The sequence below is a fragment of the Choloepus didactylus genome, chromosome 2, assembly GCF_015220235.1.
Source record: "Choloepus didactylus isolate mChoDid1 chromosome 2, mChoDid1.pri, whole genome shotgun sequence".
NCBI classification, from domain to species: Eukaryota; Metazoa; Chordata; class Mammalia; order Pilosa; family Megalonychidae; genus Choloepus; species Choloepus didactylus.
In genome coordinates, this window is record NC_051308.1 from 189,415,651 (window position 1) to 189,432,393 (window position 16,743).

Consider the following 16,743-nt stretch of genomic DNA (forward strand, 5'->3'; position numbering starts at 1 on the left):
TCATTCCAGAGAGTTCTATGCAAATGAATAGTTAAAGGGGAAGGGAAGGCAAACAATAATGTAATGAATAACTCCTCTAGTACCAGGCAATTTACATATATTACCTTATTTATTCTACTCAGCATCCATTAGTGGTAAGGTGCCAATTTCCCAGCTTTACAGGGGTAGAAATTACAGGGGCAGAAACTTCTGTTCAAGCACAGCCTTGCTGCCTTCTGACTCTCTCTCTGCATCTTACTCTGCCTACCAGTGTCTGCACTTTGGCCCTCAGTGATTTACAAGATCTGTATCCATCCCACATATGAAATGCATTAACCCAATCCCAGGGTCCCTGAGGGTCTCATCAATTCAAAATCCAAACTCTCATCTAAACCTCATCGGCTCAAAAGTCCAAAATCTCATTCATATTCTTGCAAATATGGCATGGACATCTTTCAGGGGCCATTTTTCTGCCTACCACCAGCACTTAATACTATGTGATAAACACTTGATATACACAATCACATTTACTTCCCTAACCATATGTGGGATTTATTCGAGTCCTTGCATGTTGTAGTAAACACATTGAGGCCCAGGGGAGTTAAACAACTTATCCAGCCCTTCTTGACCAGTGAGTGAGGTCAGGCCAGCACTGATGTGCTCACGTGGCTTCTCCTAAACACTGTGCCCATGGTTTCCAAACTTTGCTGCACATTAGAATTTCCTGAGTACCTTTTAAACATCCCAATACCCAACTAAATCAGAATTCTGGGGTGGGAGGCAAGCATCAATATCTTTTACAATTCCCAAGGTGTTTCAGTGTGCATCAAAGTTTGGGAACCACTGCACTTTGGTGATTTACTCATAAATGGAGGTGCAGTGTGTGCAAGGGGAAGAATGCACACGGGTTGGGGAAGACTTCCCAGTGCAGGGGAATTTGAACTGATATTTGAAGGGGTTTGATGGGGCAACAGTCAGGAGGGCATTTCATGGAGAGGAAACAGCTTTGCATGTTGGTGATTGGCTCAGTATATGCCAAGTTTAATTGGATTTTTATGTGTGTTTGAAATGGTTGAAATAAATACATTCACAAATCAGGAAACAAACAAAGACATCTTTGTCTGTGCATCCATCCCCATTACGGTTTCAGGAAAGCACAGGCCCCACGGTTATCACTGTTGCATAAGCTTTTTGTCAGGAAGATAACTGTGGAAATCGGGTTCCTTCCTGTCACGTGCACATCCTTTTGTGGAGAAATCTGAGCCATCCATGAAGCCCATTTTACAGTAATTGAGATGGAACTAGCAAATCATTAGCAAAGCAAAGAAAGATAGGGCCCTCTTATTTTTCAAGAGGAAGGTGATAAAAAGTTGATGTTTGAAAAGAGAGAGAGGTTTGAGGTAGAGTTCTCAGAAGAAAAATAGAAGTCAGTGATGGAAGAGAGCCTGCCTCCTACCTGTTGGTGGGGAGAAGGTGGCCTCTGTTGGCAGTGACCTGGATTGGTGACAAGAGGGGCTGTGGCAGGAAGAACAGACTGACCACCATTCTGGTGCTGACGGTCACTGGAGTGTGGACAGTTAGGCCCGAGAGCCCTGCCCAGGTCCACTCTTGCAGCCAGAGAGCTTGGGGACAACTGTTGCATGCTTACGCGGCTTGCTGTTTACAGGCGTTTGGCCTCCGTTCTTTTCCTCTGTCACCATTGACGATAATGAAATGCAGCGTGTGGAAGGAAGAGTAAATAATGGCGGCATATATTTTAGGTAAATCAGCAGGTGAAGCTGCCACATACGGCGTTTGTTTATCTTAAACTCCCCTTCACCGGGAGGGCCTCATTAAATACTTGTCTTTTCTTCTACCAGGTACCTAGGGAATAGCAATAAGTCTGTGTTGCTCAAATGCAGTGTGGAGGAAACAAGGCTGATAGTAGAGGGCGTTCAGTCCTGAAGAGCAGATAAACAGTGTGCCCGCCTCCTCGTCCGGCCAGCGGCGTTAAAATGAGGAAGGCGTTGGGGCTCCAACGCAGCTGAGGGAGGTGGCCCTTGAAGAGCAGCCTTGGGGGACTGGCATGGTGGCCGCCTGGGGCCAGTCTCTGCCCTGGGAGGCTGCAGCAATGGCCTGCCTTGACTCTCTCTACTTCCGGCATCCAGCTCGGGGGTGGGGGGAGGGTGAAGGGCTGCTTTACACGTAGTAGGTGCTTAGGAAATCCCTGTTGAATTGATTTGACCTACAGAACCTGTGATTGAATGGCTGTGTTCTGAAAGAGTTGAGGGTGTTTGTTTTTTCACCTTTTTTCCTGAAGAGTCATTTATCTAGGATATCTTTGGAAGGAGAATTGAAGGGCACGAGCTTGTGAATTCAGTGGATGTAGCAGTCTCCCCGTTGGCCTCCCTGTCCCCCCAGTATTGCTGGCCTCCGGTTCCTGGGCAACCCTGGCCTAGTGCTGTCTTGAAAGAACCTAAATTGTGTCAGTTAGTCCCCTGTCCAACCAGTGTGGTGCTCCCCCATCATTTGTTAGAAGTCACCCCCTATCAATGAACAATTTTTGAGGTGCATCGTGCACCCGGCTATGAATTTTTATGTATGAACTCTCTATATAAATATATAAAAATATTACTACTGCTATTTCATATATTTTTAGACAAAAATAAACCATTAAAATAGACTTTGCAAGGTTTTATTTTCTCACCCGAGTGGATTTTCTTTAGTGCTCCCTGGGATTCTGGCCTCTGGTTTGGAGGCTGCAGGGTCTTTGGGGTCATGTTTGAGTTCCTCCCTAGCATGGCCTGAAGGCCCGCCACCCCCTGGCCTCTGTCTCCTGCAGATTCACCTCTTGTTATTCTCTAGCCATGCTTAACTGTTTGAGTTCCCAGAATTGGTTATGAATTCTCTTCCGGGCCATTATAATTTGACTTTTCTTCCTAATTTGACTTTTGCTAGTCTTTCAGACCTTAATTCAAGGATGTCCTCCTTCCTCCCCTGTGCTAGTTACTAACCAAGCCCCTCACTCCCTCACCCATATTTGGCCCCAGGTGTCCTCCAAGAATCCTCTGTTTTCTGTCATATCAACTTTCATTACAACACACTATGATTGCTTGTCTCTGTCTGCCTCCCCAACACCAGTTCGAGCTCCTTGAGGTTGGGACTGTATCATAGTCAGCTCTAGCTGAGCATCTAGCACACAGTCTGCCTGAGAGTAGATGTTTAATAACTACTTGTAAAATGAATACATGAATTTATTTACTTATTTAAATATTTGTTGGTCTGCTGACAAAATGGGCAAGACCCTGTGCATTTGGCTAGTAGAGTCAGAAGATGGACAAGACACATTCCTGTGGCAGAACAGCTATACTATAGGTGGGGAATAAGACTGTGAGACATGGGGCAAGAGAGATGGGAGGGAATCGTGAGCTGAATGCAAGGCAAGCAGCTGTGACAACATTTTATATAGCTCCATTCATTTTGGTCTTCCATAAACCCAGAGAGAGAAAAAGTTACTAGCCCCATTTTACAGGTGAAGAAAACGAGGCTCCAAGTGGTTAAGTGGCTTAACTGCGTTAAGGCTGCAATAGGTGGTCAGTGGCAGAATCAGGCAGAATTCAAACTCAGCCCCTCAGAGTGCTCACTGCTTTAGGTTCTGCCACCTAGTGAGACATTTTTGTAGTCAGAAGTGAGGATTTTAGAAGGTGGAGGTGGGGCCCACAAGCATTGGAAATGCTAATGGAATTATTTTAGGTTTGTGCCTTTGATTTTTTCTGATACCCTAAGAGTTTGTGTAATGAATTTTCATGGTGCTATAAATACCTAATGAAACTGTGATCCATTAGTTAAATGAAATGTTCCTAAGTTTGCCTTGTTGCTGTCACATTAATTCCTTTAATATTGCTAAAACCTGGTTCTGAGTTTTGTTAGCTTGGGGTTTGATTAAAGTAACACATTTTGTTCCCCCATCATCACTTTGCAGATGGTTGACTGATACCTGAATAACAGTGCCTGTCTTCTGGACTGTAGCGTTTTATTTTTACAAAAATATTTCCACGTAACTTTTATTTATTCCCGTTCATTTAATCCCATGAGTTATATCCAGCACTATCCAATTTCACAGGTGAGCAAATTGATAAATAGTTTATGTAGTTTGTTTATTCTAGATTTTATCGTAAGTAAGCCAGACCACTAGAAATCTGTATAGCAAGATCCCACTTGTTTATTTTTCAATAAATTTTAAAAAGATAATGTGTTGTTAAAGAGTGTTAAAATGAACTTGGGCCACATATTTTGACTCTATTTAATATTGTTACTACTAAATTAGGCTTTAGTACTATGCTCTCAGGATAAGTTATGGGATGTTGAAAATTCCCTGATGGAGTTTTTGTAGAGACATTGCTGATCTTAACATCCATAGTATCACACAGTATTGAAGTTATGAAGTTCCGTAGGTCCTCTTCATTCTCCATTTCTGGTCAATAGAAAAGAGAAGGCTTTTTCTGAGCATGGACTTGGTGAAACCTATAACTGGTCATATTTCTTTCTTTGCTTTGGCCACCAGGAACCTCAGCCAGATTTATAACCTATCTTCTGCAACTGTACAGTATTTATTTATTTATTTATTTATTTATTTGATGCTTTCTCCTTGCTTCTGCCTTCACCTTCATTTCTAGCCCCTGTTCCCCTTCACTCCAGTTTCCTCACTTATTTATTTTATTCTGTTATTGAGAATGGCTTTTTGTAAGTTGGTTGGAATTCTTTTTCATAATGTGGGGTAAACATAACCAACAAGGTAACATAATAAAGATGAGTTCTCAAATCAAGAGATGTCTCCCACATCTGTGATTTTTTTCCTCTTGTTTGGTACCACACTCTTGTGGCAAGATGACTTGGTTGGGTCTAGAGTAAGATTGATAATCTATCAGTTTTGTGGCCTTCAGAGGAATAAAACCAGGGATGCTTTTGATCAGTTATTTTTTTTGAAGGGTTTGGTCAAAACATGATGGCTCTACATTTGCTGAGGATGGTGGTATTTTATTAGCGTCTCTGAATGTCATTCTGCCAAAAGTTCCTACAGCTGCTTGCATCTCTCACACCCACAGCAGCTTTTAACAAGTGCTGGCATTGGGTTCCAGCCAAGCTTCCCTCATTCCTATTTTCTTGTCCCTGGAAAGAACAGGTGCGAAGATTGGCATGCAGAAGGGAGGAGTTTGAGGCATTTTCCAAATGGCCTAGATCAGATCAGATGGTCCTTGACATATTTAAAAAAAAAAAAAAAAGATTGACAGGCTAATATCACAGTCCCAGAGATAGAGGGACCATCTCTGGGAGTAATGCCTACTTTGATTGAGTAATTAAAGAAATGTGCGGTGACCCATGGGGCAGGTGTTTGAAAAGTCTGAGTGGGAAGACACCTGCCATGGAGGCATAGTCTGAAGAGAAAGTCCAAAGCTCAGGAAGAAGGAAACCCACACCCAGCAGCTTTGGCAGGTTCAACAGCTTTTGCCAAGTCAGGCAGTCTGGGCAGATACAGGGATGAAGTTGCAATCTATAGTAAGAACCGACAGTCATCAACCAATTTTAAACTCAACCAACCTTGGGAGTTAGAAAGCATGCCATCTAGGGAACTGGAATGGGTCTGAACTTAGAAGAAATGTAAGGCCAGAATTGGCTTTGTAATGTACCTTCTAAGTGCTGGAATCTGAGCTAGGCTGTTTTTAATTTTTTATTTGGAAATAACCTCAAATTTATAAGAAAAAGTACAAGAACAAGAATATACAAAGGACACTTTTTGCGCTTTACCTAGTTTTGCCTGTGATTAATGTCTTATCCCATTTTATTGTTCATGTGTTCTCTCTCTTTATGTATATACAAATATACATATATGCATATATACGATAGTTTTTCCTGAATCATGTGAGAATAAGAGGCACATATCTCAGCCCTTTACTCCTAAATAGTCCATGTTTATTTCCTAACAATAAGAATATTCTCTTACATAACCACAGGGCGTTATCAACTTGGGTCAATTGAACACTGATACAATATTTTGGACTAATCTACCATTCACATTCAAAATTTGTTCTGTGACCCAATAATTTCCTTTGCAGCATTTCTTTTCTTTCTAGTACAGGATCTTTCCAGGTATGGTATTACATTTAGTTGTTACATCTTTTTTAGTTTCCTTTAATTGGAAACATTTCCCCAGCCTTTCTTTGTCTTCTACAGCATTTCTGAAGACTATAGCCTCCACTCCCATTTTTTTTTTTTTTTGAAGGATGATCTGGTTAGATCCTTGGCTGGAATACTGCATAACAATACATAAGGGATGTTATGTTCTCTGAGCCTCAGGTGCTATCCCTCTCTCCTTCTTTGTTGCTGTTAATTTTGATGGCCTAATAGACACTCACTCTACAATCATTAGTTTTTCCCTCACAGCTCAGTAACAATAGGTGAGGAGACACTTCAAAATCTGCAAAAATCTTGTTTCTCAGAAGAATTTCCTTAGCATCTTGATTATTCTTGCCTGCCCAATCTTTACTCTGGTTGTTAAAATGATGATTTTATGACTCCAATACTCCCTCTGTATTGATAGACCTGCCAGAACCTGGGAATTCTGAAAGCAAATTAGCCTTCCCTTTTCTCCGCATTTGTTTTTCTGTCTCTTACTACTATGGATTCATGGATTCTTATTTTTTTAATGACTTATTATTTATTGTCATCTTTAATTATAATGGCACTTAAGGTGTTCCAGATTAGGCTGATGGGAATCCCCTTCAAGATGCTCTTGTGTCCTTGTGACACATTTAACATATTAAAAAAGAATTTGTTTAGCACTTTTTACTTTCTGGAATAACAAGATGTTTCAGGTTCATCTTGCACCTGCCCTGCCCCAGCTCTGCAGTCATCCATATCTCCAGGAATTCCTGAGTCCTTATACTGGGGAATGGTATTAGAGACCAAAATCTGGAGAGTAGGTGTCCTTATTGTTCTGGGGTATCTTTGCTTCTAGGTTCTTTCAGGAGATAGTGCCTGGAAATATATGCATGGAAATATATGCATATAAACACACACACATATGAATGTACACATATATATTCATATACATATGTATGTATATTTTATAAATATAAATTTTATTTTATAAATCATGAGTTCACTCTGGTACCTCCAATTTCCATTCCATCTCCACAGCATTCTTTCTTGCCTCTCCCCTCTCCGTATGTAAACCTCTTTTCTTCTGCATAGAGAACCTTGACTACAACAACATAACACATTTACTCCTTTGCTCAAAACTGAAATAAATCTCAAATAGTTTCAGAACTACCTTGCCCGTGACAGTACAAAAAATGAGCCTACTAAAGAGAATTTGGGATTTGTTTGCAGTTCCCCCTACCCCAACCTTGCTCAAGACTGAGTGTAAACAGTCAAAGTCTGTGTTCATCGATTATTTGGTTTAGTTCTTTTCTCCCCAACCTCTTCAGTGTGATTATGATATTTATTTGATAAATGTGTTTGCTTTCAGTTTTAGGCTTTTTTCTCCCACTTTCCATCCTTGTTGATATAATTTTATTTTTTTCTGATAGGTGTAACATTAACATGCTTCCAAAAGTGACAATTATCCAAAAAATCTCCACTCCAAGAAGTGTCATGCTCTCCCATATCTCTTCTACCTGGTTACCCATCCATCCGGTTTTTCCCCATGTAGGAAAACAACTTTCTGGTAAATACTGTTCTTTACACACAAAAGGTAGCCTGCTATGGATTGAGCTAGGCTTTTAAAGTACTAAAATCTCATTTATTCCACCAAGTTACATATTTGGTGGTATTACTCCCATTTTACAGATGAGGAAACTGAGGATTCTCAAAGTCTGTGCTATTGTGAACTCTTGTGCTTTGTTAATAATAAATGGCCTGTTTTCTGTGCTCTTCAGTTCGGATGAAGCTGAGTAAAATGCTCCAAATCACAAAACCAGCAGGTGGTGGAGTACAGATTTTAATCCACTGTGCATTTGCTGCCACACAAAACCAGATGCCTGGTTCTGGAAAGAAACCTTCTTTGTCTGAATTTTAGTGCTGGGTTGTCCATTTAGACAGGAATTTACAGCATCCTTAGTGTACCACACTAGGCTTAGAGCAGGTTGTGGGACCAGTTGGAAGGGTTTTGAGTGATGCTGGGGAAAAGAGTGGTTTGTACCCTGCCCTGTGCTGTGCTGGCTATGTAATCTTGGGTAAGCCATTAAACCTGTTTGTGCCTCAGTTTCCTCATTTGTCAAACAAAGATAACAATATCCTACTCTTCAAGTTGTTGAAAGAATTGAATAAGACAATATATGAAAAGCTCATAGCAGAGTACTTGGCAAAAAGTGAGTCTTTGATAAACATTAGTTGTAGGATCCTATGAAGAGAGGGACGGTGTGAGGGGAAGAATATAAATTTGCATCATAGTTTGCATTTGTTCTGTTTTAGCTGGTCAATCCTTTGTGCTTTGTTTTGTAAAAAATAGCATATCTGTTTTCTCTGCTTTATGGTTTGGTATTTTTGCCCCTCACCCCCATCACTGAACACAGAATTTTATATTTTAGAAGCAGTTCACCAGACAGAATGTCTGTAGTGGAATGTTACATAATTCACATTTAGATTTGAAGAGCTCATTATAAAAAACCTGACACACTTCAGGAATATTAAATTACTGCAGATTGTGTGGAGCAAGGAAACATTATTGAAGCATTTCAAAATTCTAGGCGAGCCTGAATTTAACTGATAGGGTTTCACAGCTTTTACTGGGAGAAATAATGATTTTAGTTGTCACATGGTTTCTGGCCCTGGAGGACTTTAATCTCCTTAATTACAAAGAAATGAATTTCCTAAATAATTTGGAGCTACTTCACAGGATTTGCTCAACCTCTGGCTTTGGGAAAATTAAAGAGGTTGCTGGGGTCCATGAGATGGTTATTTCTCAAGTTCTTTCTGTACTACAGCTTCCATATTTAAGTTTTTATTAGGAGTGGTGCTGATTTCCTTTCATTATGATATAGGGATATACTTCAAAAATTCACAAGTAATGTTTATAACACTTGAACACAATCACATTTTGTCAAACAAGTGGTTCTAGAGATACCCATGGAGTAGAGAGATGTGCCATATCATGGTTTATAAAATTGAAGAGGAGCAAATTGCTCAAATTCAATCCAGTTTTATACTCTGACTTTTAACAAATCCTTGAAATTGTGTAAAATCCATATCCTTTTGCTCTACCAGTCTGTGTATTAGGCACCTACTGTGTACAAGACCACCATGATGGAAAGATCTTAGATTTGACCACTTACTGCAATGAGTCCTTAGAAAACAGACTTCACCTGCATCAGTTTCCTTCTTTGTAAGGGAGAGGTTATAAATGGACTTGTGGTCACATACCAGCCATGTGATCTTGGGCAAGTGCATGGGGAACTACTGGTGTCTGAAATTTATTAAGTGCCTCCAAGGAGGTATGCCAGACACTCTTCCAAACACACTTTATGTGTGTATTTAATTTCCATGGCAACATCATGAAGTTGGTACTGTTATCCCATTGCCTAGATGACGAAACTGAGGCAAAAGAGGTTGATAACTTCCTCAATATTGTGTGGCTCTAAGTAGCTGAAACTATGAAGTTTGGCCAAAAAAGGAGGTCATAACCTAAGGAGGGACAGAGGCCATCTTAATAAAGGAGGGACCAGAAAATCTATGTTTCACCTCCCTGCTCGATTTGTGTTTCCTTTGATTAGCTTGGTTGTTGATTTCAAGCTTCCTGGCCTTTGCACATGCAGGCCCTTCTGCCTGAAGTAACCATTTGTTCATTCATTAAACCTGTATTTATTGGGCACCTTGTTAGTCTTTCCCTTATCTTCCCCTTGACAGAAGTGTGCTTCCTCAGGATCCCACAGCATAGGGCTTTTCTGTGAAGCTTTCTTGACTTTACTGAGCAAAGGTGAACACTTGCTTCTTTGTGCCCCACTATGCATGGTTTAGTTCTGGTCATGTATATTGCAGTCCCTTCGATGACTGACACCTCTGCTAGCCTGTGAGCTGCTTAGAGGAAAGAATCAGCCTAGACTATGTACCTGGGGTCAGAGTGGTTGAGTAGTTACTGTGTGTTGGCATGAACAAGTCAGGAAGTATTTGTATTTGGCTTGTAGTGGATTCTAATTAATGTTTGTTGAAATAAAGTGATTAATATTATTAATAAAATCAATTGTGCCCATATGTGACTGAGTTTTGAACTGTCATCTCCTGTGAAATGTTCTCTTTTTGGATGGCGTGGTTGGGGATTTGCGATGTGGTGGTATGGATAGGTGGCACAAAAGTGGCAGGGGTAGTTTCAGTTTTGGCGTATGGTTTCAGGGATGCTGTTCTATGAAAATAATTTTTCATTTTTCTTAATTGTAGCCTTAGATACCCTAGTTCATGCATCTTTCATTTGGGGCTGGTGTATTTTTACAAAATATTTAGTTTATTTAAAAAATACCAAATTAGGTATCTTTGGATAAGAGTTTCTACAGATTTAGGCCTTATTATAATTTTATGTGATTTTTTTTTATTAGATTCTCTAGTTAATTCATCTTTAATTGTCACGATTGAGAGGTTTGGGTCATTATTCTTTTTGAGCAGAAAGTGGTGTTTTAGGTCAGCCATTTTAGATTAAGCAGTTCTAGATCTGTAGGATGAGCTAGGAATTGGGTGCACAGTTTTAAAACCAATTTCTAGTAGCGTTTAAAAAATATTCTTTCAAAGTGGATAACTGGTGAAATGTTTATTTCCAACTGAACTCTCAAGATAAAACTATTAGATAGTCACTTGGAAAAACTATTGACTAGCCACCTAAGAATATGTTCATTTAATTTAAATGAATGAGATAATGTGTGTGAAATAGTAGCTGACGGCATAGTATATAGTAAGTGCATAGTAAATACTAGTGATAATTGAAATCATTAATATCCTTATTCTCTTCCCTGCACAGTCCAAGTTTAATATTACCTAGTAGTGTGCATTGTATATTTATTAAAGGATGAAGGAATGAAATGTGTGTAGGTTTGCTTCTTTTCTTTTCTTTCTCTCCCCACATTAAATGCTTGTCTGCTCTTCCAGCTGGGGGAAAAGCTGACATTAAAATTGGCTCGCTGGAAAGTTTCTCAGCCCCATTTTGTCATCTTACCCTTGGAGCCCAATTTTATGTCAACTCCATGTCCTTTCTGATGCCTGCCAGTGAGGGACAGACCACAGGTCACTTCCCTATGATCTGCCTTGGCTGCCAAGACTCTGACCAAACTTGGCTGATGGATGGGTGCCTTCTCGTTGGAAATGTCTCCATGGGGCTGGCCAGAAAATATGCCTTTGCTGTGTTTTCTAGGTTGCATCTAGTGCTTGAAAATAAGAACTATTGAAAACAGAGAGTTGTGTTTTGGTCCTCTTGAAAATCCAGTGTTTTAAAGGTCTATTTTGAGTTATCTGGTTTGGAAAACAGTTTTACCTATAGATAGGCCTCTCATTCCCTTTGTTGTATAAATCCTGCCAATTGCTTCATGAAGTCATATGAGCAGCTTACACGTGGAGACCAAGGTTTTCCTGCTTTTGTACGTCTGCTTACCAGATCTTTTTTTTTTCCTAATTTCCGTTTAACTTCAAAAGAGTGATTAATTCTGAATTTTTTTCTTCCCTTGATTTGCAGCACTCAAAAAGAGTGAATGAAATGCGCAGCTCTGGGTGTCGTTCCTGAAGGGAGGTGCCGTTCCCTTGCAGAGGAGCCCTCCATGAGCCTGGCCGAGGCCCGGGATCTGTGTGACGTGGACTAAGGATTTAGTAGGATGTCAACTGAGACAGAACTTCAAGTAGCTGTGAAAACCAGCACCAAGAAAGACTCCAAAAAGAAAGGTAGAGATGAATTTGCTCTTTTTTGGTGGCTACTTTTCTGTGCAGGAATGAGTTCTTTATTTCTGAAATAATACAAAGAACTATCTTTATGATGGTGTGTTTGTGTATGTATTTGTGTGTGTGTGTGTGTGTATATATATATATATATATATATATATATATATATATATATATATTTTTTTTAACAGCCACCAACATTCTTTGGTGTTTTTTGTACTCCTGTATAACATTTCAGTGGTTCTCCATTATTCTCTGGGTAAAAGCTAAAATTTTCATAATATATAAAGCACCCTCTGATAGACCATCCACCTATCCCTCTAGCCACATCTTGGCCTGAAAAACACCCCTACCACTCCTCTTTTACCCTCCCAGCCTTCTGCCTATTGTAGTTCACCTTTGCAAATTCCAGTGGTTCACAAACTCTACCAGCAGTCTTATTAACACAGATTGCTGGACCCACCCTGGAGTTTCTTTTTCAGTGGCTCTGGGGTGGGATCCAAGAATTTGCATCTCTAACAAGGTCCCAGGTTAATCTGATGCTGCTGGTCCGGGGAGCAATCATACTTCGAGAACCACTGGACTGGTAACCTAGCCTGAAAATCCTTTTCCTATTGTTGTTCTCCCTTATTCTGGACTGACCCTGACTTAATTTTCAGGTTTGAGCTTAGTAGGTCCTCCTGGGGGAGCTTTTGCTTACTCCCCAAACTGGGATATGTGCCCTTTTGGTTTGTTTTGCTTCAGTAGCAATTTGCTTGTATCTCACTTTATTGAAGTTCCCCTGTGTTTTTCTTTATCTATACTGTAAAATCCTTCAGAGCTGGTCCTCTTGCTCACGCTTTGACTCCCAACACTTTAGAAACTAGTGCTTGACACAAAGGAGGCACTCAAATATCTCATAATGAAGGCTGGCATGCATAGTGTGGTGATAAAGTAATTCTACCACTTTTCATGTTTTCCAAAGAATTGGTTTCATGGCTTTATGGCCATGCCTTTCAGTAAGTTTGCCCCCTCTGTTGTAATTAGATTTAAGCCACTGCTTGCTTCGTGTGTGTGTGTCTGTGTGTGTGTGTGTGTTTCCTGTGGTTTTTGCTCTTTCCCTCCCCTTTCTTCTCAGCTTCCTAGAAGGGGATTAATAGGGCTCTCTTTCAGGTCTGGAAATCTGTCAGTGTGGGCTTGCAAACCAGGAAGCCCTTGGTCACTTTGTATAGGCAGTGATTTGTATGAGACATCACTGTGCCTGCCCAGTCATGTTTTGTGATGGCATTTGTCTGACACTCTATAGGAACGGAGGATGTTAAGTGTAATACGTATGCAGTGCTTGGACAGCCAAAACCCCAGGAAGGACTATAAATTATGCTTTAGATGTTGATTTGAAACAAATATTTTGGAGGCAGTCTGTTTTATTCCCTAAAATTTACTGTAAACCTTGTTTTTTATGCATCATGGTCTAAGAATAATAGAAGAAAACCAAGTGAGTGAGAGAACAGGTCTAGGGAGAACTGCTACAAGGAAAATAAAAAGACTGTGGAGGCTGGGATGTAGTAGAATTCAAAGGCTTTTTCAGTGGAAACTGGCAAGTTATATTTTTGCTTCAGATTTAACCTCTTAACTAAACTTGTGCCCTTGAATGCTTAATGCATTAAAATTTGTATCTTAGTGCATCTTTTTTCAGTCTTAATTATAACAGGCAAAATCAGAATCATTCTGAATAGAGGATTCAGTTTTTCAGGTCATTGACTTGATTGGAGATTTGGAATGAGAGTGGGAAGGTGACCTTTTTAGAACCTCCTCATCTTCATGTCCTAAGAAGCTATCAAAATGAGCACAATACTTATGGTCAGAGTATCCTCTAGTGAATGGCTAACACCATGGGTTCAAATCCCGACTGTACCACTTCCTGATTATGGGGCCTTAGTTACTTAACCTCTCTGAGCCTCATTTTCTTCTCCTATAAAATGGGAATATAATATTACAAACCTCTTAAGTTAACTGTATAGATTAATTGAAATAAAGTAAATTGAATACTTAGAATAGTGCCTGGCATATGTTAAATGTTCAACAAGGATGTTTTCCTCCTCTTGTTACTTCCTCCTTTCTCTCTGCTCCTTCTCTTTCCCTTCCTGTCCTGTCATTTTCCTCCATTCCCCTCCACTCTCCTCTTTCTCACTCTTTCCTCTTCTCCCATCCTCCCTTCCTCTTCTTCATCATCATCATCATTGTCATCATCATTACCTTATTTTCCCTTATCCCATTCTAGAACCAAGGGGCTCCTAAAAACCATCTAGCTTATTTGTCCCAGAGTAAGATTTTATAATTCTACTTGTATGACAGTAATAAACAATCTTTATTCTCGATATATTCATCAGGACAAAGGCACCATGAAAGCACACACATACATTAAAGACAGAGAGAGAATGTGCTGGTAACAGGATTAACTAATTTCTGATTTTTCTGTTTCAACTGTGGAATAATAACTATTCCATTAAACGAATGTTGTTAACTGGGCCAAAGTGAATGCACCTTAAAAAGAAAATGATCATTTTATATATTAATCTCATCTTTAGAATACAGTACTGTTGTTAAGCTCTCATTTCTTTTTCTGACTCCTCTTGGATTTTCTATGTAGCCAGCATATAACAACATAAAACAAATAAGTTTCTGTCTTCCTTTTCAATCCTTAATTGTTTATCTTGTCTTGTTGCATTGGCTAGGTCGACCAATACAATGTTTAGTGATAGTAGGTATTCTTATCTTGTTGCTAAATTAATGAAAGTCCTTTTAAATTTCCTTTATGTCATATTTATGTTTTGAATAAAGATTATATGTTAGTTCTCTTTTGTTTATAATTTTCTGAGGTATTTGTTAATCCTGTATTTGCATGTTGAATTTTATCATTTGTTCTTTCTGTATTCATTGCAATGGTTATAAATAGCTGTCCTCTTTTAATTTATGTTGTGGTGGATTTCACTAATAGATTTCTAATCTTCATTCCTGGGGTAAGTCCTACTTGGCTATGATGTATTGTTTCCTTTATTCTGTTGGATTTGCTTTGTTGACATTTTGCTTAGGGTTTTGATATCTGTATACATAAGCAAGATTGGTTTATAACTTCATTTTCTTGTTCAATCCTTGTCTGGTATTAGTCAATGTTCTATAAACTCATATAGTGATTTTGGTGGGAGGGAGACACTTTGAATAATATTTAGAACTCTTTCTGGAGAAATTATTATTTTCCTTTTTTTAGTAATTTCATTTATGTTTTTTAAAGGTATATATGTTATTACTGAAAATTAGAAAAGATAAAATAAACATGCAAAATAAACAAAAATAAGTTAACATTTTAAATTATTTCCTTATGGACTTTCTAGAATAACGTGTTATTGAAATCATAGTACTTATGCAATTTTACACCCTCCTTTGTTATTTGAGATTATATCATAAGTTTACTTCCCACATTATTATATATTTCAGGCTAGACGGATTTTACCCCTAGGCAAAATTTAGTGGCTCTTGAGGCAGATATTTTATTTCCTAGAAAGAATACCTGACAGCATGGGTTATCTATTGTGAAAAAGAATGGCGTAAAGAAAGTTAAGCAGCCTTTCAGAATTTCTCACAAACCTTTCACCCCGATTTTTTAACCCAGGCTGTTTAAAGTGAGTCAGGGAGTTTCAGACACAAGTCACACCAGGATATATTTCACCACAAAATGAGTTTCTAGATGGGCCATGTATGAAACGTAACGAGAGTATTCACAATTCAAATAAGGGGTGAAGTAGTGAGAAATAAAGTTGTTTTCTTCATTTCATTTTTATTGGATTGTGTCACAACACAGACAGCCTGTCAAACGTTGACTATTTCAGGAGTGGAATTTGATGGAGGACTGGAGAAAGAGAATGTGTATTTTCAGGTTCATTACCTGTCATCAGAGGGGAAGGATCAGTTGACACAATTCTTGTTATTTGTAATCCAGGCATTAGGATGCCCAGTGGAAGACGGTGGTAGAGGAATGGTCCCAAGACAAGCATATGCAGCAACTTCTGGGGGCTGTGCCTGGAGGTTTCCAGTTAGTACCATCTGGCGGCTTAGTGTAGTGGAGACAGCACTGACTTTGATGCTGAACAGACCTGGTTTTTAATTCTAACTCTTCTCCTTATCTGTTGTGTAACCAGAGATAGGTTATTTAGTCTCTTTGAGCCTTATTTCCCTTATCTTTAAAAGGGGGGGAAGGAGTAGTAGAAATACCCCCACTAATCATCCAAAGGGTGAGGGAGATAAGGTGGGTGAAGAGGCAGCTTAGAGTCTGAAATGCACAGTGCCTTCATCAGTGTTAGCTTTCCCATCGTCTTCTTTCTGAGATCATGGTTCAGTACTGTCTCCTTTCCTTATTTTCTAGAAACACCCGGAAATGTTTAGCTTACTCACTTTCCTTATATTTATGTTAGAGCTATAATTAAGGATCATCAGTAAACAATGACAATTACAGACCCTCTGGTTATTTCCGTCTGGAAAGATTCTGGCTCCACTTTCAAGGCCCGATGGGATCCAGACATTGGTGGTCACGTGGAATCAGATCAAACCAAGTTAAAATCCTGGCTCTATACCTTGTAGCTGTGCTAACTGCTGGAGGTTTCTCAGAAAATTCTGGTCTGTTTGGGTTAAAGAATGGTTTCAGTAATGCCATAGTGAGGATCCCCTGATCCCTCAACGGGTCAGTTATCCAAGAAAATAACTTCTGTTAATATTGGCTTACTACTTAGGAGCTCATAAAATGCTGTCGTACTCTTTATCCCATTGTCTCTGCAAGGACCCTGGGAGATTAATTAAAAAAAAAAAAAAAAAAGGAAACTTTTTATCAGGTTCATAGTATAG

The 16,743-nt window shown here is 39.3% G+C and overlaps 1 protein-coding gene across 3 annotated transcripts in view; it reads left to right on the forward strand.

Moving 5' to 3' along the window:
• The window catches only part of DAB1 (DAB adaptor protein 1), a 1,206,834-nt gene that overhangs the window by 910,640 nt on the left and 279,451 nt on the right, over positions 1-16,743 (forward strand). For all 3 annotated transcript variants that reach the window (XM_037827102.1, XM_037827103.1, XM_037827104.1), the window contains one exon: positions 11,669-11,871. In XM_037827102.1, coding sequence (XP_037683030.1) covers positions 11,805-11,871 — 67 coding nt within the window. In that variant the 5' untranslated portion in view covers positions 11,669-11,804. The remainder of the gene's footprint in view (positions 1-11,668; positions 11,872-16,743) is intronic.